The 27,778-nt window shown below is 40.0% G+C and overlaps 1 protein-coding gene across 1 annotated transcript in view; it reads left to right on the forward strand.

Annotated features, from left to right (window-relative positions):
- Positions 1 to 27,778, forward strand: part of LYST (lysosomal trafficking regulator) — a 169,229-nt gene that overhangs the window by 134,380 nt on the left and 7,071 nt on the right. Inside the window, exons 42-50 of the mRNA XM_064594601.1 lie at positions 1,230 to 1,386; positions 4,530 to 4,670; positions 7,328 to 7,545; positions 12,964 to 13,194; positions 15,072 to 15,261; positions 18,357 to 18,493; positions 22,051 to 22,149; positions 26,228 to 26,367; positions 26,646 to 26,743. Coding sequence (XP_064450671.1) covers positions 1,230 to 1,386; positions 4,530 to 4,670; positions 7,328 to 7,545; positions 12,964 to 13,194; positions 15,072 to 15,261; positions 18,357 to 18,493; positions 22,051 to 22,149; positions 26,228 to 26,367; positions 26,646 to 26,743 — 1,411 coding nt within the window. The remainder of the gene's footprint in view (positions 1 to 1,229; positions 1,387 to 4,529; positions 4,671 to 7,327; positions 7,546 to 12,963; positions 13,195 to 15,071; positions 15,262 to 18,356; positions 18,494 to 22,050; positions 22,150 to 26,227; positions 26,368 to 26,645; positions 26,744 to 27,778) is intronic.

Below are 27,778 nucleotides of genomic sequence, written 5' to 3' on the forward strand. Positions count from 1 at the left end.
CTATTTATAATGCACCAGAATTCCTTATTATTCATATTTAGCAAATTATGCAATCATTTATTAGCAGAAATCTACCAGATTTTAAAGTTAGAAGTATAAATTATCTATTTCTGAGAAATTAACATTCATGGAATTCTGTTGGAAATTTTTTAAAAACTCATTAGCCACATGCTGCATTCTTCACAGCAGTATTGAGGTAAGAGCAGCTGAAGCAGGTTTCTCGCATTCACATTGTTCTGTGTCACAGTTCCAGAAAGATCTCGCCAAGTGTCTTATAACTGTCACTCCTTGATTCCTCTGCAGTTGAAAATGGGGCAGTGCTGTGGAATCAAGGAGAAGTGATTCCAGAATTCACTATCACCTGACTTTGTTATCAGAGCCAGACAGAAGCTATGGGAGATGAGTGACAGATAGTAAATATTCGGTTGAGCTTCCTACTTCATGATGGGAAGATAGCAGTCGTGAAAAATCACTGTATTCGTTTTTATCTCAGTGTAACTACATTGAAGAACAGCCATAAAATGTTACGTTAATACCTGAGAACTTCAGTAACGTGGTACAGTTTTTCCATTGCTATTGCTTTTCCACCGCTAGAGAGGTTCTCTAAAGAACATAGCATTGTATCTTGAGACTCGTTTTTAAAATGCAGACGTCTCTAGTGACAGTAGCAGCTCTCATTTATTGAGCGCTTGATCAGCTTAAACATTCTAGGCCGTGTTGGGAGCCAGAGAGCTGGGAGGCAGGGTGCAGAATCGGTGAGTTTCCTGTGACAGAATGAGAGAATAAAGGTGCACACTATGACATGCTTCTCGAGTGGCCGGGCCTCAGCGGGGCACCAAGGAGGAGCTGCCCCAGGTGGCTGAGGTCCAAACACAGGTGGGACGGCAAGCCATGGAAAATGGCATCAAAGGGCTGATAGAGGGGCCCCTGGGTGGTTCAGTTGGTTGAGCGTCCAACTCTTGATTTCGGCTCGGGTCATGAGATAGAGCCCTGTGTCGGGCTGTATGCTGAGTGTGGAGCCTGCTTGGGATTCTCTCTTTCTCTCTGCCCCCCCCCCACCACCACCACTTGTGTGCGCTCTCTCTCTCTCTCTCTCAAAATAAAAAATAAAATAATAATTTTTAAAAAGGGGGAGTAGTAGCGAAGATGGAAAGAAAACTAGTGAGGCTTTTCCAGCTTTGCCTGGAGCACTCTCTCATGAATACTGTCTGATTCCCTGTCTCCTTCAGTACTTGGAGGAGGAGTACCGCAAAGGAGCTAGGGAAGATGACCCCATGCCTCCCGTGCAGCCCTACCACTATGGCTCCCACTATTCTAACAGTGGAACTGTGCTTCACTTCCTGGTCAGGATGCCTCCTTTCACAAAAATGTTTTTAGCCTATCAAGGTAAGAATTATTCTATAACTACCTAAAATATCTTATTGGTCATCAGGGGAAAAAAAAACTTGACATACTTTCTGAGACTGTATTGAGACTAATCAAACCACAGGAAGAAGAATTCTATTTATTCCTCCCATAAAATTCTATTCAAAAAATTTGTAGTAAACCACATTATCTTGCTAATATGGCAAATTTTAGCTGCAAATTAGACATGTCTAAGTTTATAAAAATGTAATTCTCTTTTTAAAAAATAGGATGTAATTCACATACCATAACATTTATCCTTATCAAATGTATGCAATTCACTTTTTAAAGATGTTCAATTTAATAGTTATTTCAGATCATGTAAGTTATCTTTGGATACAGGGAATATGTTACTATAATTTATTACAAGTAACTAGTTAATAGGAGAGCCACACTGCCGCCTTCACCATAGTAACTATCTAGCTAATAAACTTCTACCTCAGGGGCACCTGGGGGGCTCAGTCGGTTGAGCGTCAGGCTCTTGATTTTGGCTCAGGTCATGATTTCAGCGTCGTGAGATCAAGCCCCCCAACGTGGAACCTTCTTAAGAGTCTCCTCTCTCTCTGCCCCTCCTCCCTGCTCGGGCTCTCTCTCTCTCTCAAAAAAAAAAAAAGAACATAATAATAATAATAATCTTCTACCTCAGTGTTTTGGGTGACAGCCTGTAGGCAGGGAGATTACTTAGAGGTGAATTCACTGACTTGTGTGCAAATAGGGACATACACTCCTATCGGTTTCTAATGAGGACTGTGGTATGAGCTCCGAGTTGTTCCTCGTGGCCCGCAGAGTCCTTTGTGGGGTCATCATCCATTCATTTACTCACCCCTTCTTGAACTTCTTTATGTATTTTTACTCACATGCCACCTCTCGGAGGAATGGATTGTGTGTGGTCTCTACTTGGTCCACAGAAGGGGCTTTCTTCTATTTGTCCCCATGCAAGTGCACAGAGCCACTGTTCCACGTGACAGCTGTTGTGATACTTGAAGACTATTGCCCTGTCCGCTGTCTCCCTCTCAGTCGTGTTTATCCCCAAGCTAATTATCCTTCGTTAATTTGACATCAGGTTGAGAGCCTCCTATATGCAGGGTCTTATCCCAGCTGCTACGGGGATACAAAAAATAAATAAGATCGTTCAGTACTTACTGAAGAGTTTTTAAAACTAACGTGTAAGCCATCCTTGTTTGCTCTGGTTTCCAAACCTGTCACTCTTCTGATCATCCTTCTGGACGTGTTCTGGTTTGCAGATGCCCTTATTAAAAAGTGGTACTCAGAATAAGAAAGAATATTTCAGATGTGGTTTGGGACTGCTGCAGTGTGTAACAGAACTCTTCCTGCCCTCCACTTTTTTCACGTAGCCAAGAATCTATTAATACAAAACTCCCAATCGACTGAAATTTCTTAATTTTTTAATATTTATTGCTAGTATGCTAAGTTTTCTTCATTGTGTATTTAAGAATGATTTTAAAAAAAAAACAAACAGAGGCTACTGCAATCCCCATCAATTTCATCTGATTAGCTGGAAATGATTTATGTTGGCTTTTGAATTTATCTCTAGACTCCGGGCCTAGTCCAGGGCTTCTCACCTTGGCCCTGTGGTCATTTTGAAGTGCATAATTCTTGTTGTGAGGACTGTCCTGTGCATTATAGCTATTTTGTAGCATCCCTGGCCTCTACCCACTTAATGCCAATGGCATTCCCCCACCAGTTCAGTTGTGAGAACCAAAAATATATCTAGACATTGCTAAATGTCTAGGGGACAGAAGTGCTAGCTTCAGAACTACTGGTTTAGTACATGCACGTTCTAGATTATAGAAATTTGTAGTACTACTTTTTTTTTAAGTTAAAAAACAACGAAGAATTTGACAATCTGAACAGAATCCTCAGTGTGCTTCTTTCGTGCCACAGTTCTGTAGTCTCTATTCTAGGTACTGTGACTCTGCCATAGCCTTACAGAATTGCTTTTTCTAGATGCCATTTAGATGGGTTACTTTTTCCCCTGGGCTGACTGACTCAACAGATGAGAAAGTAATAAAAGTAATAGAAAATGTTGCTGGACAGGGAAGCGCAGACTTGGGGAAGAAGCTTAGCATATCTTTCTAAAATTGTGCCTTGCTTGATGCTGAGATTAGTCTGTGACAGTCTCTAAATGAAAAGATAAGTTCAAAATTTCAGCGACTTCAAAGGAGTTTTAGATGGTACAATGTACACCACTGGTGTCCTCAGGGCTGGCCTTTGGGTATTGTTTCATGTTCTAGGCTTGCCCTGTGGCTCGGGTCTGCTAACTATTGACAGGAAAAGAGACAGGTTAAAACTCAGTCCTTCATTCCTACAGCAGAAAAACTTAACAGAGGAGTGACTGTGTTTAGTTTTTTAGTTTATAGGAAATTGTACTTCATTCTTTAGTTCAGTTATATCTAAAAAGGAATTCTCTCCCCCCAAAAAAGAAAAAAGTTGTCTTAATTATTAAAGGTGAAGGAGGGCGCCTGGGTGGCTCAGTTGGTTAAGCATCTGCCTTCAGCTCGGGTTGTGGTCTCAGGGTCCTGGGATCGAGCCCCACGTTGGGCTCCTTAGTGGGGAGCCTGTTTCTCCCTCTCCCTCTGCTGCTCCCCCCTGCTTGTGTTCTCTCTTCTCTGTCAAATAAATAAATAAAATCTTTTAAAAAATTATTAAAGGTGAAGGAATAATTTTGCTTTCTGATGGGGAAAAAACTGTTTTACACACTTGAACTTTAATTTACCTTTAATTATTCATTCATTCAATAAATAAGTCATTATCAGGTACTTAGTATGTGCTCGTTGTGGGTGATTCCTCAGGTCCCTGCTGTTATGGGACTTTAATTCTGCTTGCGTAAGCAGATAGTAATCAATTAAACAAATAAATGATATAAATTCATCCATTTATATGTACTAGGAAAACATAATATAGATTAAAATTACTATAATACGGTCTCAAATTATGTATAGAAATATATATTTTCAAGAACATGAATAACCTCTTTAAAACTGGAAAACAAAATGAACATCATTTTAATCTTTTCAAAGTAGCAGAAGTTAAATTAATTATAACAAGCTTCAAATAGAATAAGGTCTTTGTGTCTTAACTGCATTGTTTGTCTTTCTTTATAGATCAAAGTTTTGACATTCCAGACAGAACTTTTCATTCTACAAATACAACTTGGCGCCTCTCATCTTTTGAATCCATGACTGATGTCAAAGAACTTATCCCAGAGTTTTTTTATCTTCCAGAGTTCTTAGTCAACCGTGAAGGTATAGCAGTAAATCGTTTCTAATTTATAATTCTGTACTTATTTTATACTTTTCTAAAAATAAGAATAGCTTTTTTAAGTCCTATAATTTGATCCCCAAATAAGAGAAATACCTTTATTTATCAAGTCTATCATTTTATTTCCAAGTGAGCATGAAGATTGTAACTATTTTATAGGACTAAATATGTGTGGAAAATTGGTAACTTTTAACTATTAAAGGTATTTGTAAACATGTATTTTAGTTTTTACAGAAGTGCTTCTTTTTTCTGATTGCAAAGGTTATCATATGCTCATTATTTTAAAAAGTCATGAATTTATTGAAAGCACAATGTAAGTTAACCAAAATCTCAATGATTTTATGCAGAGTGGCCAACTTATAAATAAAACACCCTAGCTAGAATCTTCTAATACCAAAAAGGAATAGTAGAGGATAAAATCAAATTTTCTGTGATGCCAATGACCAATAATCTCTGCCAACCTTACCCATTTTTTAGTAGAAGACCAGGTAGCTCTTTGAGAGATGTTTGTGGGTCATTTTCCTACCTTACTTAATTTTATATTTTTATGTGACCTTTAGGAATACATGAAATTGATAATTATATCTTCAGAGAAGTTAGTGTTGGGAAAATTGCTTTAGAATTTTATTCTATACGAACTGGCCCCTCTGGAGTGGTTTGGAGAATCGTTAATAAATCCATGCGGCTAATCACCTGGAGCTCGGTTCATAGTGTTGCCCAAATGAGAAATGCTTCAGTGAGTTGTCAGCACCCGCAGTTTGGAGTACCTGCCTTGTAGCTTTCGGCTTGGGACTCATTTCAATCTATGCTTGTTTTCTCTGTCCATGGTTTCTTATATGTATGTTTCCGTTATCTCTGGCTGCATAACAAATACCTCCAACACTTAGTGCCTCAAAACAACAATAAATTTATTGTCATTACAGGTTTTGGAGGTCAGAAATTCAGAAGCAGCTCAGCCCAGTGCCTTTAGTGGTTTGGGCTCAGGGTCTGCATTCAGATTAGCTGGAGCTGGACCAGCCAGGGGATCAGAGAAGCTGGGGGCCGGCAGGCACCTCTCTTTATGTAGTGTCCATGGTTTTCCATGTGGTCTCTCCACGTGGACTAGTTTGTGCTTCCTCACAGCATGGTGGCCTTGGACATTCTCCTTGGCAACTCGGGGTTCCAAAGGCGAGTGTCCCAAGGGAGAGACGAGCAGAAGCTGCAGGGCCTTTACGAACCTCGCCTTGGAGGTTACAGAGCAGCACTCCTACTACATTCCATTCACCAGTGCTGCCCACATTCAAAAGGAGGGAGCATAGACTTTGCTACTTGATGGGGGAGTAGCAGGATTCTGGAAAAGCCTGCAACACAGCGAGGGTTGTTATAGCTATTTTTGGAAAATATTGTTTGCTATCATGTACATCATGTCCTTTCCTATCAGCATTCTGATAAGCCTTTCATCGTACTTCCAGTCATCTGCTGTGTGTGAAGAGTGCCTACCTGTGATGTGTCCCCAGAGCATTTGACAGTTGAGAATGATTTGAGTTTATACAGACCCCCTGCTGCTCAGCCCCTCCCCAGCTCAGCCCTTAGAAGTCTCATTCACTATTGTTAAATCAGTAAATCCCTGCTGCTTCTCCTGAAGCTGCCCACATAGAGTTCTGTAGATTCTTGGCCAGTCTGTCCTAAATCACTCTGCAGCTGTCTGTAGGATGAGCTGAGCTTTTGGAGATGACCCCCACCCTCACTCCGTGTTCATTTACATAAGCCCTTGGTTTATATTTCACATCGTATCATTTCAAAATACTTCCAAAATTAGCGAATATCCTTCTAACTGTTTTCACAAGATCTAGAAGGAGGCAGACAGCAACTTAATTTTATATGGCGTGTAATCAGCTTTTAAGATTTCCTTTTTAATTTATTTTAATTTAATTTGATTTATTCTGTTATGATGTTCAGATTTTCTGTCCATAAAAGGTAGCACAAAAATATTTCTATAACATTTCTTTTAGGACAGTTGTGGGTTTTTTTTTTGAAAGAAACACTTCTGAGATTTGTGTTTACACTAGCAGACTAATGAAACAATTAGAGAACAGCTTATTTAGATCACAGAAGAACCCTCTAATTCAATGTGTTGGGATAATTTTGTTGTCCATAGGAATGCTTAGTGGAAATGTCAGGACAGACCTCCAGACTTAACATAAAATTAATAGTTCATTTAGGAATGTGTATACTTTGCATTAGTTGGATTTTTTTAAAACTACAGAATGCTAGTATAAATTTATTGTGATGTTAACACCTTAGTTTGATTTTAATCGAGTTTATAATTGAATAGCTATTTAAACACTTACTACATTTGAAGTTCTGATAAGTAGAATGTTGAAATTAGTAGGCAGTGATTTTCTGCTGTTTTTTCAATGTGATATAAAGTGGTAGAAGGATAAAGTTGAAGATCTCAAATTTAATGAGGATAGCATTAACCCATGTAGTTCTATCAGTAGGTAAGTAAGTAGATGAGCAGTGATGTCAGTCTCCTCTTTGCCTCTGCTTTCCCTGGTTATAGCACATAATATCTGTTTCTGGAAACTCTTAAGACCTGCTCAGTGGGCCAGATGAGGCATGCTTTGGGGAGATAAACATTAATATTAATCTTCTCTTTTAGGTTTTGATTTTGGTGTGCGTCAGAATGGTGAACGGGTTAATCACGTCAACCTCCCTCCTTGGGCACGTAACGATCCTCGTCTTTTTATCCTCATTCATCGACAGGCTCTAGAGTCTGACTACGTGTCCCAGAACATCTGTCAGTGGATTGACTTGGTATTCGGGTATAAGCAAAAAGGGAAGGCTTCTGTTCAAGCCATCAACGTTTTTCATCCTGCTGTAAGTGACCCTTTTAAAAATATGCATTTACATAAGGCAAAACCTGAATAAAAGGTTAGTTGTTGGGCTGTTTCTTTAAAATACCCAAGTTATTGAAGAGAATTGGCAACAGCTTAAACTGTTGCCCAAGACTTTTCAGGCTTTATATTTCACCTCCTTAAAAATAACTAAGATGTTATTCATCGGGGGTTCCTCCAGACCATTTGCCAAGTGTCTGTCTATCTAACAACATCGAAAAGAGTATGTGAAAGTATAACAATTCTACTTCTAGGAATTTACATTGTGCTGAAAAGAGTTTACGTGGCAGGCCCAAACTGCTTTCCTTGGAAAGGTCTGCTTGCAAGGTTGCCCTTGGCTGGTAGATGGCACTTAAGACCTGCTCAGTGGGCCAGATGAGGCATGCTTTGGGGAGATAAACATTAATATTAATCTTCTCTTTTAGGTTTTGATTTTGGTGTGCGTCAGAATGGTGAACGGGTTAATCACGTCAACCTCCCTCCTTGGGCACGTAACGATCCTCGTCTTTTTATCCTCATTCATCGACAGGCTCTAGAGTCTGACTACGTGTCAGACTCTAGACCCTTGTGGCGGTCCCCAGGCTGAATGAGGACTTAAAGACTTGGCAAATAGTCGTACTTACAGAAGGTTTATTACAGTGATGGATACAGTGCAAAATCAGCAAAAGGAAAAGATGTATAGGGCAAAGCTGGAGGACACCAAGCACAAGTTTCCAGGAGTCTTCTCCCAGTAAATCACAAAGAACACGCTTACTTCCTCCAGCAACATGTGTGATGTGGTCTAGCCAGGCAGCTCATTAGAGACTCGGAGCCCAGGGTTTTTATTAAGGGCTGGTAATGGAAACACTCCCTCTCTCGCATGTACTGAAATCCCAAGCTCCCAGAAGGAGAGCAGGTGCTTAGTACAAGCCACACAGTTCGTGCAAACAGTTTAGGCACAGTAAGCCACTCTTATCCAGTTAGGAAATGGTGGGAACTCTCCTGAAATCCATGTTGCCATCTACAAGCCAAGGGCAACCTTGCAAGCAGGCCTTTCCAAGGAAAGCAGTTTGGGCCTGCCACGTAAACTCTTTTCAGCACAATGTAAATTCCTAGAAGTAGAATTGTTATACTTTCACATATTCTTTTCGATGTTGTTAGATAGGCTACCTTTAAAAAAAAAAAAAAAAGAAATCTTATCTATTAAGGAAACATTTCATTTGCTAGGCTCTGGGTGTGTGAAGGTGAGTAAGATTCAAGTGGGGACAGTGGGGCGAGAAGGAAAGTTGGGGTGGTTATGCCTACCCAGGTATGGTAGTGGGGTCCAAATGAGGCTCTAGAAGGAAATTCCTCAAGGAATGAGAGACAAAAAGGCAAACTATAGGGACAAAGCTATAGCCTAGTGTTGCCTAGGGGCTACTCAAAGACAGTGAGTACAGCACAGCTATTAATCCACTGCATATAACGTTTAGCCTCTCTGCTTTCCTAACTTTATAATTAAAAGGTAGGGTGAGACTGATCTTGGACTTCCACTCCAGCTACAGTTCTCTGCATAGGTTCATCAAGCATTTATGACAAATGCAGCGAAAATGTGCACATCGAACCCACAGTAATGCACTCAGTACCTGGGCTGATTTATGCCAGAGATCCATTCCTGAATAGCAGTTTTAAAATAAAAATCTCTAGTCCATTTCACTCAGTAATTATTTTAAATACCTCTAAAATAACAGAAAATTCAATTCCTTAAGAGACTTAAGGTCTAGAAGACAGAGTAAGACAGATTTACTGATGACCCTGATAAAAGAAATGCTGTGGCAAAGTGTTTTGGAAAGGGAGAATAATACAGTTTGATGGGTGAGTAATAATTTTCTACGTAAGATTAGTATAAAGTAAAGGCAAAGCTTCAGGTATAATTTTTGACCTTCATTCATATTTGAGCTAAAACGTAACTTTAAAACCACCTAGGAATTTTGACATTAACCTCATTATACTCTGTGCCTATAATCCTAGCATATCTTTTCAATTATTCTTATGTAAAATTCACATTAAAAGTATCTGCATGCGGAAATATGCCACATAATTGTCATTTTACTGACAATTTTTGTCACTATTTCTTTGGGACTTTAGAACTTTAAAAAAGATAGTTTATGGGCACCTGGGTGGCTCAGTTGGTTAAGCAACTGCCTTCGGCTCAGGTCATGATCCTGGAGTCCCGGGATCGAGTCCCGCATCGGGCTCCCTACTCGGCAGGGAGTCTGCTTCTCCCTCTGACCCTCCCCCCTCTCATGTGCTCTTTCTCTCTCTCAAATAAATGAATAAATAAAATCTTTAAAAAAAAAAAAAAAGGTAGTTTATGCCATTTTTCTAGGAATTTGATAACATTCAATTCATGGAGCCAAAGAAAGTGCAGTGATTAAGTACACAGTCTCTGAATGCAGAATTGCGTTCAAACCCTCACCCTGTGACTCTGCCACTTGTTGTGTGACCGTGGGCAAGTAGCTTAACCTCTCCGTACCTAAATGTACAAATTTGTAAAATGTGAACAGTAATACCAACCTCATAAATAAGGGAGGAAATTCATACAGGATATTGTCCACCATAGAACTAAATATAAATAAATGTTAACCTTTTTAAGGAATGTAGAAATGCCTTTTGATCTTGATTCATTGCTCGCTAATATATAAGGTTTGCTTAGAAACTGATACCATAGAGTGTAGAGAAACACTATTTTCAAATAAATTTTTTAAAGCCCTGGCTAGAGGATTATTCCAGTCTTCATCTGAATTTTTGAGTATACCAAGTCAAGCAGCTGTTAAGAATGACCATGCCTAGATAAGCATTTATAACAAGTATGTTATCCCTTGTGGCAGCAGCGGGGGTGGTGGCGGCGAGGAGAGTAGTGTTGAAGATTATTTAACTTCGAAGAATCTTTGAGATTTTATTTTGGCATTTATAGAAAGGTTATGTCTAGATATGTAATGAAATATGCCTACATATGCCTGATGAAATGCTAAAAGCTACATTGTACAAGCTGGTACGCACAGAACATGACAGATCTGTACCCAGCTCCTGACTGCTCACTGTAGAAGTCAAGAAGGAAATGCACATCGCTCTCTACCTGACTCCAGGGGATGACAACACGAAGAAGAAAAGTGTAATAGCGCTCTTTACATTAAAGAGCTTGCAATATTCACCACACTTTTTCAGAGTCACCCACAGTTTTCGTTAGAACCTAAATAATACTCTCCTGAACTACCTACCAACATCAAATCTTAACTTCATTTTTGCCTTTTCCTGTATATCACTTTAAACAGATGACTTTTTCCATAACTTAGTATTATACATGAAGTCTTTTGTTTTTATTATTCCAACACTGAGGGATAAAGAAAAGGACCATGGCAAGTCCTGAATCTTCACTCCTCTTCCAGTCTGATTATTGCCCTGACCCTGCCCCCCGCCCCCTTTCTCTTCAGCTTCATGTCCTAAGAACAGTGCTTCACGGGAGGACGCCACTCTCTCTACAGTGTCTTGGTCAAAATGGAATACTTTGACTTTGTTTCTTATCCAGTCTTCCACGTCCTGCCGCCTCCTCCATTGGCAGCCTCACCAAGATGACCGAGGGAGGCTGAAGGGATCTGCAGCACATCACAGCCTTCTCCCTGCCAACCTTCTAGTCCGTTTTAGCGGTGTATGTGAAAACCTCCAAAGCAAACACAGAGACAGGAAATCAAGATTCACTGAATCCTCTCTGAGGATGCATAAGACATACATGCGTTGCTCTTGAGCTTACAGAATGGAAATCGAAAGACTTTGCTTGGTTTTCAGTGATAATGGTGTTCAGATTCCTGACTTTTCTGCCCGGGGAAAATGCAAGAGACAGAGACCTCAAAAATCTAGGCTCCTTACTAATGTTTATATGTGTGTAAGAAAACATGCCTCAATAGCTGATATTCATAGACATCTCCAACATGGTGTGTGTGAGTGAAGGGAATGAAAAATTCTTTCTCTACCCTTCAAGATCTTCCACCTGGACTAAGAGTTAAATTTACGTAAGACAGGTTAATAGGAAAAAAACACCAGTTTAATTATGTGCACACAGAGGCTCAATAATGAAATCAAGACCTCAAGAAATGACCAAGGCAGGCAGTTTTTACACTTTTTAGACAAAGAGATGATAAATCTGTGAGGAATTGATAGGACAAAGAAAACTTAACTTTGGGAGCTTCAATTAGTAAGGATCTCTAAAGAGAATTTGGGCTGGGGTAGTAAATTAATGAGAAGTAACAAGTGTTGTTTATACAGCCTTTTCCACTCTAAATTTCCCATCTCTGGTGATAAGGTTGTCTCTTTACCTCCTGCTATGGGGAGAGTACCTTTCACATGGGAAATTTATTTCTTGCTTTCAGGGGGACAGAGGAGGGTCTGGGCCTCCTTCTTACACAGGCTATCTCCTAAGTAACTTTTATTTAAAATAATTGATATGCTTGGGGTGCCTGGGTGGCTCAGTTGGTTAAGCATCTGACTCTTGATTTTGGCTCAGGTCATGATCTCAGGGTTGTGAGATCAAGCCCTGTGTTAGGCTCCATATGGAGCCTGCTTAGTATTCTCATTTTCCCTCTCTCTGCCCCACCGCGTCATGTGATCTCTCGCTCTTGCTTTCTCTCTCTCTCTAATAAATAATAAATCTTTAAAATAAAATGAAATAAAATCAATATGCCAAAGTGGTCCATCTTTGGGCAACCTGCCCTTAGCCCCTACATGAGTTAGCAACAGAAAATTATCCTATGAAACCAGCCATTGTGTCTTGAGAGAAGAGTAATCAAAATCTTTCTTTGAGCATATTAATGTCAAAGAACAAAAGAGTATTTGGGTATCACATAATTTCAGGCCAGATACAAATGACTTTGAACTTCTAGTCTTCATTTCTACAAATTGAGAAAATCAGGGCAGGGTAACCCCTTCACCCTTCACTCTAGTTTTCTGACCGATATCTGACAGGCAGCTACAGAAAAAAATACATCCACTTGCTAATCTGCTTGTTATTTTGGATGAACTCAAGTGAAAATCTTGCTTATTTTTTCATCTGTCCTCATTGAAAGACAAGACCAAAGAAAAACCTCATTTGGATTTTTTTTTTTTGCATTTTCAATTTTTTTATTATGTTATGTTAATCACCATACATCATTAGTTTTTGATGTAGTGTTCCATGGATTTTTTTTTAATTAAGGTATAATTGACATAAAACATTATATTAGTTTCTGATGCTAACCGATCAAAAACATTTAAAAACCATTTCCATTTGAAATAGAGGAGAGTAAACTACTACCTAGAGAATAAAACAAGTTATTGTTTCCCCTCTGGTGTCATTCCAAATCTTGCTTTTTACATACCTCTTGTTCTCTTTTAATCTTTTACCCTTCAGACATATTTTGGCATGGATGTGTCCGCAGTCGAAGATCCAGTTCAGAGGCGAGCGCTGGAAACCATGATAAAAACCTATGGCCAGACTCCTCGTCAGTTGTTCCAGTCGGCCCACGCCAGCAGACCCGGGTCCAAACTCAACCTTGAAGGAGAGCTTCCTGCCGCTGTGGGGTTGCTAGTGCAGTTTGCTTTCAGGGAAAACCGAGAACAGGTCAAAGAAATTACCTATCCGGTATGTCATTTGAATTTCAATAGAATTCAGCAAAAGACTCAACTCTGCAGATGTCAGGCCCCCTCTGAGGCTCTAGGGACACCACGATGAATATAAGGGTCCCGGCCTGAAGGTGCACGGCAGCCAATGAACCCAGACGCACACTGTTAACAGTGATACCCTGTGTGTGGTCATTGCTGTTAATGAGACAAGGTGGGGCTCTGGGGAGCAGGTCAGGCGGCCAGCTCCCAGAGGGCAAGTAGCAGGGAAAGGCTGCCGGGGCTGTGGCCTAACAGGAACCTGCCCACCGGAGAAGAGAAGCCGTCCAGGACTGGAGAAGGGTCTGAGCGTGGGCATGGCTGTACACACGTTCATGGCAGGGCCTTGGCCAACTTCCACCAAAAGTACTGACCAGAAGTGTGAATGTTTTGGCTTACAGTTAAGGGAGAACCTTACATATGTCTTTGGCCTTCCCCGATTATAATGGTAAAAAGTATTGCCTCTTAAACTGGGAAGTAGGCATAATTTTTACTTTGAAATACAAAAATAAAGCAGGCAAACCTTAAGAGTAAAATGGATTCTAACCCTGAGCTAAATTCTTCCATCAGAAAAGCAGCAGAGGATGGAAGCCCGTGAATTATAAAATGTAAGGGTTTATGGAGAGAAATGGCAGAAAATGAAAAGGTGTGGGAAGGAGGTTGGGAAGAACCTTAGTGGGGACATAAAGCAACACATCCCCAACTGCAGGAAACTGTAACCCATTTTAAGAGAAAATGGTTTTCATAGACCTTGTTTTGACGACTGTTTCTTAAAATAATGTTACTTAAATACAGTAAATGTAGAACACAGAAGACATGTAAATTCTTTATGCTCAGAGCTCACATATGTCAAATTTGCATGTTAAGCACAAACCAGAGTGATACAAGCAGTAAAATTCAAATTTAAAACATCAGTATGATAGTGTTGTTTTGCCAAAACCAGATCACCAATGTTGTGTTTCGTAGTTGAAAGCTATTCTATTCTATTCTTTTATCATGCCAAAATGATTTAAATGAAATGAAAAGTAATAAATGCCATTTAATCTACACTATACTCAGTGCTAACTAACTTTGCAGTTGGTACGTATAAAGATCTGAGCCGTGTGTCCGCTCACAGTGGGACCCTGGTACTGACCTGCCTCATTCCCATCTCAGGACCTTTGTGTCGACTGTTCCCTCCACCTAGGATGGCCTGTCTCCAGACGAGCCCCATTTTGCTGTCTCATTTCTTTCAGGTCTCTGCTCAGATATCCCCTCCTCAGTTCCCTGACCCTGAATCGAAGATAGCAGCTCCAATGTTCTCAGTTCTCTCCCTCCCTCTTCAAAAGAGCTTTCAGCACCTGATGCGCATGTGTCTGTTTATTTCTTGTCTGCCCCCTCATCCCAGCTGGAAGGCAACTCCATGAGGCCTGGGCTTCGTCTATATTTTCGTCGCTGTGTCTAGCAACAAGGAGCATATATTTCTATATGCTACGTATGGGGGAAGTAAAAAAAAAAATTTAAATAATTCTTGCCTACAAAGGGCTTATAATCAGGTTGCTTACTCTTTGTTTAGAATTTAAGTTAGAAGTCATTCTATATTGGGGCACCTGGGTGGCTCAGTCGTTAAGCGTCTGCCTTCGGCTCAGGTCATGATCCCAAAGTCCTAGGATCGAGCCCCGCATCGGGCTCCCTGCTCAGCTGGGAGTCTGCTTCTCCCTCTCCCTCTCCCCCTGCTTGTGTTCCCTCTCTCGCTGTGTCTCCCTCTGTCAAATAAATAAATAAAAATTTAAAAAAAAAAAAAAAAAAAAAAAAAAGAAGTCATTCTATATTTACTACCTTTTTAAAAAAAATCATACTTTTTATTTTCCTCTGTTTTAGAGTCCTTTGTCATGGATAAAAGGCTTGAAGTGGGGGGAGTATGTAGGTTCTCCAAGTGCTCCGGTACCTGTGGTCTGTTTCAGCCAGCCCCACGGAGAAAGATTTGGTTCTCTCCAGGCTCTGCCCACCAGAGCCATCTGTGGTTTGTCCCAAAATTTCTGTCTTCTGATGACATACAGCAAAGAACAAGGTAAAAGAAAACATAATGAGAATCACTCTAGGTGTATTTTTCATGAGATTTGATGTTTCCAGCTTATCTGTGCCACTATTTTATGTGTAAGTTTGGAATCCATGGTGAAAAATTGTTCAAATTTGTGGTTATTTAGTACAAAGTAGGAATTAAACATACCACATGGGGGGGGAAAGGGGGAGATTAAATGCAGCGCCATTTGAAATGAGAGGAGGAGTCAGAGACAAGAATAAATGGTTATGTTCACAAGATGAAAACAATATCAGTCTTCTAGAAATGGACCTTTTGAGGCTCTTTACTCCCAGAACAGGCAGAGTTATTTGGCCAGCAAAGCTAGTACCTCAGAAGGGATAGTCATGAGATTAAAACAAACAAAACAAAACAAGGAAGTCATGATAGCCTTGAAAACAGGTTTTAAAAATAGGCATGCCTGGAAAGCAATCCTTTTCTCACCCTCTGTGCACTAACTCGCTAACAACAACACATGGAAAAGTGCTGTAATTACTTTATGGTTAATGTAATTAACCATTTCGTTCAATGTAAAAGAACTCTCCCTACTTCCTAGGCCTGGGCTTGGGCACTAAAATCAATGAGGATGCTCGCCTGTTCATATCAGGTGTGTGCAGATGTGTCTAAAAGCCAGTGTGTGGACTAGATGCTTCCAGACAGTCACACTGTTTGGGTTTAACATGATCTTTGACGCACTTCACTCCTTGGGGTCCATGAGCCTTCCACCATGTACAGCTTTGCACTATAAGGGTACAGTACCCATGCCGAGCAGAGAGCACTAAGAAATTAAGTGTGCTGGCTGGACCACAGTTCTTTGTAGACTTACTCTTGTTTATATCAGGAATCAATGATCGCCTTTATACTTGTTAGTAGTAAGAGAGGCTGCTTATCATTTTATCTAAATTTAGTGAATTAATAGGATCAGATAAATCTGTCTAATCGTAACTACTGTAATATCAGTGTTGCATTTAGTTGTGAGGTGTGTTACAAATAATTTACTACTAATAATACTTAAAGTACCAAAATGTGTCAGTAATTTACATTTAAAAAATTAATTAGAGTGGATTGAAGTTTGTTTCTGTTGAGCAGAAGAGAAAGGGCTGGTGTTACCGCTTGGCATGATGGGACTTAAATATGTCAAATGTAATTTTCAACCTATCTTATTTGTGCCACTATAGTCAGGGCCCTTAATAGCTGTGTTCATTCAAATTATGCTTTATTCCCTTGTAGAATGTATTTGGGGCTTGCCAGCATCTAGGTTGTGTGGGGAAGTAGTATAATACAACAGATTATAATACACAACAGTATAATACAACAGATACAATGAGTTTGCATCCCAGCTCTGATACTGTAGCTGTTTGACCTTGAGGAAATTACTTAAACCTTCTAAATCCTGGCTTTTGATCTATAAATCGGGAATAACAAAAGGATTGACCTCACAGGGTAATTTACTGTAAAGATTAAATGAAATAATGTAGGGAATGATTAGCATAGTGCCTGACTCCTTCTAAGTGCTCAGTAAAGGTCCATCAGGCTGTAAGCACCCCGGCCCCCGGGGCCCCGGGGACTGTGCGAGCTCTCACTGCCGCACCCAGCATCTTACAGTGCACGAGAGGAGTGCTCACCCACCCCATACTGGCTTCTGAGAGCCCTGCTTGCAGAGGGGGGTCGGGTCACATGCTACAGCTGCAAGGTGCCGAGCGCTGCTTTATCAAATAACTGTATGGTTTTGCTGAGCTGTACATGCACAGAACAATGTAACTGCGGCGGTTTTGATGACCTTAAACCCTTACTTGAAAATTGTGCCTTCAAGTTGCCTGAGATGCTTTTTTTTTCCAAAGTATACTTGCCTGGGTCTCATTTGAGCCACACCATGTCAGAATCTCTGGGGCTTGAGTCCAAGCCTAGGCATGCTGGAAACACCCATTTTCGTGCAAACTCATGTTTAAGATTCACTGTCCTAGTAGGTAAAGGAGAAGTTTATTTTTCTTAAAAAAAAAAAAAAAAAAAAAAGATGGTGCATCTTGTAAGTGATGGAATGAGAAACTGGGGGCAGTTACTAGATGTACTTCATTCATTGAGCACGTGGGCTATTGAGTGCCCACTATATGCCAGGCATTACAGAATGAATTTGAGAGGCCCTGAGCCTCATAGAATGTGGTTCCTTTCCCTAGCAGCTTATATTTAGAGGAGCTTTTATTAAGTGAGTATATTCCAGTTCCTTTATTGCCAAACTGATGTCAACATTTGGTATTGTACTCAACAAAAGAAAACAAAAATCTGTGAATTACATTTTCACTGTGCTGTTGATTCTTTCAACAAGTATGTATTTGTTTCATTCCCTTATATGTGGCCTTATTTCGCTAGGTGCTGGAATAAATAAAGCCCATTCTCTCTCCTTAAGGGACTTAAGCAATGCAAATTTCAAGGACAGCACCAGTTACAGCATTTATGCTGCATTGGCCACATTCAGCATACCAACAAGGCATAGATTATGAATAGTACTGAAAAGGGATGTCAAAATGTCCAAATCTTTATCCCAACGGACATAAAACTATGTTATAAAAAAGAGAAAGAGGAAAGGAGCAGGACCTCGTTAAATCAAAGTCTGCTGTGCAAAGCCCTGGCAGTTGACAGGATTAAATGGCCCCTTCCCAGGACCGCTGTTGCTTCTCTAGGGTAGCAGTGTTCTTTCTAGTATTGATAGTTGTCCATACTGATTTGTCAGCAGGTGGTGGCTACAAAGTTATTTAAACAGTGTCTAGTTTGTCACAGAACATGACCAGAGTAAGCTTGACTATCATTGTCTTCCATAGAAATTTCTTAACAGACATTTTAGTACTAAATCAAATAAGCCCTAACCAAAACACCACGAGTGAAAAAGAATTAGTTCCACTCTTAGAATCCCATTAGCATTAAAGGAATAAAACGAACTTAAGTCGGTCTATCTTATGAATACAAAGATGATTTGCTCTGGAAAGATACTGTGTTCTGCTATGTAAACTTCAGCTTTTAACCTGCCATTTGGGGGGGCTGTCAAATAACAGTTGAGCGGCGGCAATCTGATACTTTTATTTCTTCTTGAGGTGTGAGAAGCATGAACAGCACTGACATTCAGTGGTCAGCCATCCTGAGCTGGGGATACGCTGATAACATTTTAAGGTTGAAGAGTAAACAAAGCGAGCCTCCAATAAACTTTATACAAAGTTCACAACAATATCAGGTAAACATTTTTACGAAGTACTTTATCATAATAATTAAGTGTAATGCTCTAGAAAGGAGTCAGACTGATAGCAGCTAGTCTTTAATATTCTGCAGTTAATCCAGTCCAGAAGTTTATGACAGTGGACTTAGGCCTTGTTTACAGTGCTCAGACTTCCTGACTATTTCTATTCTGTGTCCCCAGAATTTGTCTTCTCCACAGTATCTCACTGAGACGGTATTATAATCATCTAGTCAGCATCAGCGATTGGCACAGTGTTGGAACAAAATCAACACTGCTTTCTTCTCAGTGTTCACGTGCCTTTTGTCACTGTGTCATTTTTTATAACCAGAGTGCCATCCTCTGTACCTGGTTTTTGCTAAATAGACTGGGTGTGTAGGCATCACAATGGGTTGAAAGAGCATCGGGCCCAACTAAAGCCCTCAGATCTGTGTTAGTGTCTAGGCTTTATTATTTACTCTGTAGCCTTTGGCGAGCACCTTAACCTTTCCAAACTTGAGGTTCTTTCCACCTCTTTGAAACTGAGGTAATCATACTCCCCACTACTCTCTCCTAAAGCTGTTGTAAAAATGTTTCCAATTGTATATATACTGTATATATACTATACACACACACACACACTATATATATACATACACACAATATACACACACACAATAATGCCACAACTCTTTACTAAATTGTATGTTTGGTTTTTTTTTAAGATTTTATTTATTTGTTTGACAGAGAGATAGAGAACACAAGTAGGCAGAGGGAGAGGGAGAAGCAGGCTCCCCACAGAGCAGGGAGCCCGATGAGGGACTCGATCCCAGGACGCTGGGATCATGACCTGAGCCGAAGGCAGCCGCTTAACCAACTGAGCCATCCAGGTGCCCTAAATTGTATGTTAAACCCTCTTTCTGTGACTGTCTTTCTTTCCATGGGAAATTCTTTTGCCATTTCCTGACTCCCATTGCCTACATAACATCTCCTGCACATTCATGTGCCCTAACATTTCCCCATTCCCTGAGCACGTTAGAAATGGAGTAAGTTGCTACTTGTGGGGATTTTTAGCAGTGAAAGAAAGGAAGGCAATGACTTATTTGCTTAACTCTCAAAGTACCTGAAAAAAATGGTTATCACCTTTTGTTATCTGGTTATCAATAAACTAACAAAAGTAAGCAGCATAAGGACATTGGAAAACAACCTTATTAGAAATTTTAATAAGGATTTGAGCATTGCAAGGGCGCCTGGGTGGCTCAGTCGTTAAGCGTCTGCCTTCGGCTCAGGTCATGATCCCAGAGTCCTGGGATTGAGCCCCACGTCAGGCTCCCTGCTCGGCGGGAAGCCTGCTTCTCCCTCTCCCACTCCCCCTGCTTGTGTTCCCTCTCTCGCTGTGTCTCTCTCTGTCAAATAAATAAAATCTTTAAAAAAAAAAAAAATTTGAGCATTGCAAAATTACTTCTATCATGTAAAGTTTGGTACACAAGCATCATTAAAAATGAAAGAACACTGTCATAAGTCCTTTTCACAAAACAGGATTGTCCAGATTCTTTTAGCAAAATACTCTGTGATAAAGAACTTCCGCTCAAATGACTGCCTGGATAAGAGCACCCTATTCCATTTTCATCCTTAGAAATATATTGTCCACTCAGTAGTTCTGTAGTTTGAGAAAACTCATCCAGGATGTTATCATATTGAGGACCCACACTCAGATCTCACTTCTACGATCATGGTCTCATCATTAGAGATTAGAGTGCTGCCGTCTCTTTGCCTTCGCCTTCTGACTGATCTCATAATCGTGAAACCTAGTCCTCTGTCAGTTTTGTTCTCTTTTCTATTATCAGTAGAACATGAAAAATTCTGAATTCCCAGTTGTGTTCAATGAAAGCTAAAAGCAGAGTACTAAGCAGTGTCTCCAGTCTTCCTTTATATTTTCTTGAAAGATGATACCACTCTTTGGACAGTACAATCAGAAAACCAAAAGATGACAGTTTATTTTACAGATTACATTATCCTTCCAGGAGATCCATCATTCTGCATTTTCCTGTTTGTTTTGCTCTAGCAGAGTTGGGAATAATTGTTGAGTAGTCATGAAATAATTCCTACAGTGATAAAACAGCAAAATGTTTTGAGACAGAGGGAAGATGAAATTATTAAAACCCTGTAATGTAACTTAGGTTTATGAAAGGGTTCGGTAGACCCATATGGTAATTGAAAGACTGAGTTTTATTCTATATATAAAAATATATATATATTTTTTCTCTTTGTTCTTTGGAAGACCTCTAAGAAAGAATAGAAGTCATGAAATAGTAATCCTTACAAATAGTTAGAACTATTCAAGAAAGAAATTCAAAAAATGAAATTGGGTCCAGCAGACTCGGGTGATGTATCAAAAGTTAAGAAGAGCCAAGATGAAAGCAAGTAATTTTTAAGGTAGCAGACACTTGAGGGGAAGAAGCCAGCAAAAGACAGCTTGAAATTCTGAGTGCAAGGACAGGGTTCTGAGGAACTCTGGGTATGGTGTCAGGCTGCCCTGAAAAGCAGAGGGGCTTCCTCCTTTAAATCAGGAGAAGCACCGAGATGCTTGAGGCACAAAGGAAGGAAGGGGCTCAGATCTGTGGCTGATGACCTCTGCTTAGCACAGTGCAGCATGAGGGGAGCGCGGGCTGTGGGACAGGTGGGACTGGAGAAGGGGCCCATGGGACCTGAGGCACTGGGGACTGGCGCTGGGGATCAGCTGGTGCCCAGAGCCAGAGGAAGACTTATTGGGCCAGAGAGTTGAGTGGCCTTGAATAGCACTTCCATGGTTAGGACTGAAAGGATTACAATCCCAAAGGAATAACCTGAGATTTTTTTCCCCACACTTATCTTTCCTTCTTCTCCTATTTAACCATCTTTAGAACTGTTAGAAGAGGGCGCCTGGGTGGCTCAGTTGGTTAAGCAACTGCCTTCGGCTCAGATCATGATCCTGGAGTCCCTGGAACGAGTCCCTGGATCGAGTCCCACATCGGGCTCCCTGCTCGGCAGGGAGTCTGCTTCTCCCTCTGACCCTCCCCCTTCTCATGTGCTCTCTCTCATTCTCTCTCTCTCAAATAAATAAATAAAATCTTTAAAAAAAAAAAAAAAGAACTGTTAGAAGCAATACCTGTCTCTTTGTATGTACCCCAATTCCCCACCAAAAGCAGAAAAAGGCAAAAAAAAGTAAAAATCAGGGAAATGTGTGAAACCACATACACATGCACATTACACACACACTCAACCTTGGATCTAGTCAATTCTGGATCATTTTGTTTAAATTTCTAAGGAACAAGTGGCCGTGTGTGTGTGTGTGTGTGTGTACAGAAAAATGTAAAATCATAGATGATGATGATGTAATACATTTTAACTCGGAAACAGCCTTTAGACATCTGGCTTAACGTTACAGAGTATTATTATATCTTGTACATTTTTAATCGATTCAAGTAGAATGTTTATTACATTTTGCGGCTGTATGTCTTTTAAATAACCATCAGGGAAGTAGAAACACTTCTCAAGCTTTCTGAACACAACGGTCTTTGATTTGTCCTGTCTCACAGGTCACGACTTGTGCCTGGGTGCCTGACAGTTGCCACCTGTTCGCTGGGAGCAAGTGTGGGGTCATCACGGCCTACGCCAACAGGTTTACCAGCAGCACGGTAGGTCCTGGGCGCACTTCGTGGGTGGTTTAGGGTTTTCGTGTTCATGAGAAGAAGAAAAGGCTCCTGAAGTATAATTCATTGGTACAAGAGTAACTGAAAATGTTTGTGCTTCAATTTTTTGTTCTTTAATCTTTTTTTCACATAAGCTCTTAAAATGTAAAAGGTCACATATCTGACTCTTTAGTTTTAGGTTTACTAGGATCATGAAAATTTTTGAAAATAATTATAACAGTCCTATCTTTTGGTGTCAAAGATGTAATATTTTGAGTCATGATCTGTTTTGTATTTAGACTTTTTCATGACATTGTGATACTTGTTTGCCTGTGTTCTTGGTGTCGGCCTGAATGCTTAGGAGTACACTGCAAGATTCTGTAAAATTTGGAAGCTGAGAACACCTAATATTTAACCTTCCTACAGTCTCTGGACTATAGCAAAATCCAAGTAGCCCATCTTGATTTCCACCACTTACTGGAAGAAATTTATTTTAGCCATTTGCTGAATTTCCAGGATTTGAAAATAAAATTATAAAACAGTCTAGCGAAGAAAAGACATATTATACAATACTTCTCTTAATTTACTGTTGTTCCTTTCTTGAATCAACTCTCTGTGGTGCTGTTGAGGATAAGTGGCAAATTTAGGGTGATAATTATCCTTTTCTTCTAGAACTGAGATAATTATCATTTTATTCTAGACCTTTCTTTTGCTTCTGCCCCCCATTACAGTTTTCTCCATTATATTATTAAATAAGTTCTACTGGATGAAACCAGTCTTCCTAGCATGGGGTGATGCTAGGTTCCTCTTACTTTTCTGTCCAAGTTTACTCCCTTTTAAACTCTTACTAAAGTTCTTTCCCATGATCCTTGGGGTATAAATGTGACCATAGTATTGTTTCCGTCTCTTAACCTAAGATCCCATTAAAATGTTTTAAGCAGTTGTAATATGATCCAGCCAGCATTTTGGGAAGCCCACTGTAGGGTATGAGACTGGAGTCAAGGGTGCCAGCTAGGAGGCCACCGCAGTGGCTCAGGTGGGCTTTGGTGCAGGGCTTTTCGCAGGAGACAAGCACGAACAGGTTACTGCAGGACACTGATGTGTGTGCTCTGAGAATGAAGAGCACAGAGTGGGGGCCAGATGTCAGAAAGCCTGGAATGTCTTCTAAGAGTGATAAATAGTTGCTCTTGAGTCACTTTTTTCCACTAATTAAATAGTGTGACCACCTCATCTTCATATAAGTGAACACCTATATTTCCATTCTCTGAATCGGTGGTGGCCAGAGAGCATATGTAAGGTTTATCTGAGGTGGTAGTATGTCATCCAAGAGCAATTTTTTTAGAGGATTTATTTATTTATTTTAGAGAGAGAGAGTGAGTGGGGGGAGGGGCAGAGGGAGATAATCTTCAAGCAGACTCCCCGCGGAGCATGGAGCTGGACACGGTACTCGATCTCATGACCCATGAGATCATGACCTGAGCCGAAACTAAGAGTTGGACACTTAACCGACTGAGCCACCCAGGCGCCCCTCAAGAGCGTTTTTAAATGAAGTAGTCCATGGTTCCTATTTTGTCCGTGGAAATTGTTTTCCGGAATTTAGTAACGCTAACTCTTACAATCATTTTAAAGTATAAGATCTGTAAAGCTATCAACAACCACTATAGGGTTCCTATGCTGTGTTTACCCTATAAATAATATTCTTGATCATGGAGTAAAAAAAAATACCCACACATGACGTGTGTGTGTGTGTGTGTGTGTGTGACTAACGCATCAAATTGCTGACAAGCTAATAGGGAATTCCCAGGCCAGAGAGGTAAATAGGCAGGGGGGGGCTCTCACCTGGAGGGCATTTGTCAGTCCTGGAGTACTGACACTGTCCTTGGACAGCTCTTGGGAGAGGAACAGATAACAATACCCAGGGACTGAGCAAGCTGGAGAGTCCCCAGGAGGCCCTCCTCCAAAGGCTGGTCCCTGAAGGACTACACCCGAAGAGTGAGGATGAGTCCAGTCAGGCCACCCCTTGTATGGAATTACAGCCTGGGTTGTCCCGATCTCAAGACTTGACTTTGGCTTGGGTGTCCGTAGACTGGTATGGGGGTCCAGGTCGTCCAGCAGAAACAAGGAAGATATCTGCATACTATTTCACAAGTAGAGGAATTCCTCCAAATAATTATTTTATTTTCATTTTTTTAATGATTGATTTATTTATTTTAGAGAGAGAGAGAGAGAGCTTGCGAGCAGGGGGAGGGGCAGAGAGAGAAGCAAAGAAGCAGACTCTCCGCTTAGTGGGTAGTCAGAGGCTTAACTGACTGAGCCCCCCAGGCACCCCCAAATAATTTTTTTAAATGTAGTAACAAATACATAAAACCAGGCACACAAATTTACATGTAAGAAAATGAATATGTGAAAAAGTTAAATTTGGTTATAATAAAAGAAATGCAATTTAAAGCAACCTTGTTTGACATTTAGAAGTTGGGAAATTTTCAGAAACTTAGAATATGAAGTGAGTCACAAACTCAAGTGCTGCAGAGCTCAGGCAGAAAAAGAAGGGGCTCAGGCCTTTTCCATCAGGGAGTTCCTTGGTCCCAGGTACCCTGAAGCACGGTCTGAAAGGGTTCTGGTCTTGGGCCTTTGGCTTGCAGACGCCTGGCCTTGTGGGAGTGGGTCACAGTCAAGGAGAGATAGCAGGGGCTCAGACCTGGGACTCTGGGCCTTGTGAAAGCACATCTCCTCTCTGTGATTGTGTGTGGTTGAGCGTCACGTGTCCTAGCTAAACAGAACCAACTGCCACACGGCTGAAGCCAGTTGTTCCAAGAAAGAATGTGAGCTGGTATTGCCTGGTCATTTGATCCTTTTAGTGTAAAATATGTATTTTTATGTGAATAAAACCCTGGACTATATAGCACTTAAAATGGATGAGCGGCAGCTAATATATCAACACAGATATATTTCTGCAGCGGTGGTGAACAAAAAGGCAAGATGCAAAAGATACCTGAAGAATAATAGCACATATAGAAAGTGATTTGTCAGCATGAAAAATCATACAATATGTTGTTTATGGTTATGGCAACATATAGTAGAACATATGTTCTACGTACGTGGGAAACAAATACAAAATTCAGGATGGTAATTTCTGACAAGAGAGGAAATAGAACAGTACACAAACTGGGTAATGTTTAATTTTTTTCTCTGTTTAAAAAATCAATCATATAAAATATTAGGATTAGTTTAACTGAGTGGTCACTATACAGCTTCTTATTATTCTTTCTACTTTTCTATATCCTTTGGAGTGGAAATATTGAAATACTTTAAGACAATAAATAGCTTAGTCTAATGAACACAAGAGTCAAACCTTGTGTAGACATCTGGTGTCTGTGAGCCCACGTGGCCCTTGGAACACCAGTTTGCAACCTCTCATTGAGAAAACCAGTCTGTAACTATGGACAGGTAATGTCACTCTTGGTGGCATCATGACTTGGTACAATGCCTTTGGAAAGTACACTTTAAAATTATTAGTATTCGCTGACCCACTAGTAGGATTCTAGAAATTTATTCTAAAGAAATAATTCAGAAGAACTAAACTTTTACACATGAAGGATTTAATTATGGCATCTATAATTTGGAAAATACTAGAAACAATTTTAAATGTCTATCTGTAAAAATGCTCAAGTAAATTATGGTATATCAACTGTATAGAATATTATAACACCATTAAAATCGTCTTGAAGACAATGTCAAAAATAGAAAATGCTTATAGGAGAATGTTTAAACACAAAATATAAAATTACATGGATGGCAGTTATCATAACTATAAAAATATTTGTGTGTATTTGGACCAAGATTGGACAAGAAGGCAAAAAATGAAAAAGCATTTTAATTCTTGAAATTATGGACAATTAAACATGCTTTAATGTTTAATTAGTTTTACTCTTTAGGAAAGAGTTGAACTGCAATGGATTAAAACATGCTATGCTTGAGAAGAATGTTTGAGTCCCTTGAGTTTTTCTTATTTTTGAGACACAGTACTAGGAAAACTTTTGTCACGCTTTTTATCTTGTACTTCACTGACTTTTTTCAATTTCAGCCCTCAGAGATAGAAATGGAGTCTCAGATACATCTGTACGGGCACACAGAAGAGATAACCAGCTTATTTGTTTGCAAACCCTACAGTATAATGATAAGTGTGAGCAGAGATGGAACCTGCATCATATGGGATTTAAACAGGTACAGAAGAAGGTCTCCCACTCAAACACTGCCGCCTTTATGTTTCAGTTCTTCCTGTGTGAAACAGATGCACTTATAAAATAAGATCTTTACATTATGATCATTTTAAGCATGAAATACAAACTTTACTTTGTAATCGTATTGAAATCAAAAGATCCATTAGGAATACAGTGGGGAATGCCTTATGAATAATAGGTCCAGACACTGAGGGAAGGAATTATACCAGAGAATCTAAATATACTTAATGATCAGCTGCAAATTTGTCTTTGGTCTTTCAGGCTGTGCTATGTACAGAGCCTGGCGGGACACAAAAGCCCAGTCACAGCCGTCTCTGCTAGCGAAACCACCGGTGACATCGCCACTGTGTGTGATTCGGGTGAGCGAGCCCAGAACCAAAGCACAGAGTCATTAGCTGGCTCCCGTGTAGGTTAAGCTGATGGATTCCGTCTCTCAGGTCCCTAACCTCATCTAAGTACTGTAGTAATAGTGTATTTGTGTGTTAAAATACAGTAAGGTCCAAGAGCGAGTTCATCAATTTAGGGACCAACTTACGCAAAAGTTAGTACTGTCATAATTTAACTTTTTCTGATATATGAAAGATTGCATTTGGGCACATGTAAGTTAAGCAACTTATTATTACATAATTATCTGAGTTTCTTGGCTTTTGTTTCTCTCTCTCTCTTTTTTTTTTTTTTGGCTTCTGCTTTTTAACTACTAACTTTACTACCTTCCCCATAACATAAGTGCAAAGCATCAGCCAATGATCAGCTTTGAATATATATATCTTCCAGTCCCTGAGTGAGAACAGTACTATATTATAATAAATGGAGGTATAATTTGCCTTGAAATTTACATGACAGAGTTATCTCTCCTCATCAGAGGTTATGTTTTTAGGTTTGTTTTTTCAAGTAGTACATATTTAAAAACTTGACACATCCAGCAGGAAAGAACAGTTGGAAAATTCATAAATTTTCTGTTTGCATTTCTATTCTTAAGGATCTTAACATCGAAGGAATCCTTTGAAAAATTATCTCTTTCTGCCCACTCAGTATAGATTATCTTTGACGTATCTATAGTGAGTGGTCCTCTATCCTTTGCTTGCATGTTTTATATTGTTTGGTTTTTTTCTCACACCAACAGTTCTCCAATCCTATGACACCATCTGGGTGCTCAACAGTGCGATTTGGTTCTGACATTAACTACTTAAAGTTAGCAAATTTGGGAGTTCCCAACCCCCAACCAAGTTCACAGAACTTAGTCAAACATTATACTTAACTATAGTAGTTTATTACAAAGGATAGAAATGAACAGCCAGGGGCGCCTGGGTGGCTCAGTTGGTTGAGTGTCAACTCTTGATTTCGGCCTAGGTCATGATCTCAGGATTGTGAGATCGAGCCCCACTTCAGGCTCA

The sequence above is a fragment of the Mirounga angustirostris genome, unplaced genomic scaffold, assembly GCF_029215605.1.
Source record: "Mirounga angustirostris isolate CCGP_5_RB_7025 unplaced genomic scaffold, mMirAng1.0.hap1 SCAF_6, whole genome shotgun sequence".
In the NCBI taxonomy this organism is placed as follows: domain Eukaryota; kingdom Metazoa; phylum Chordata; class Mammalia; order Carnivora; family Phocidae; genus Mirounga; species Mirounga angustirostris.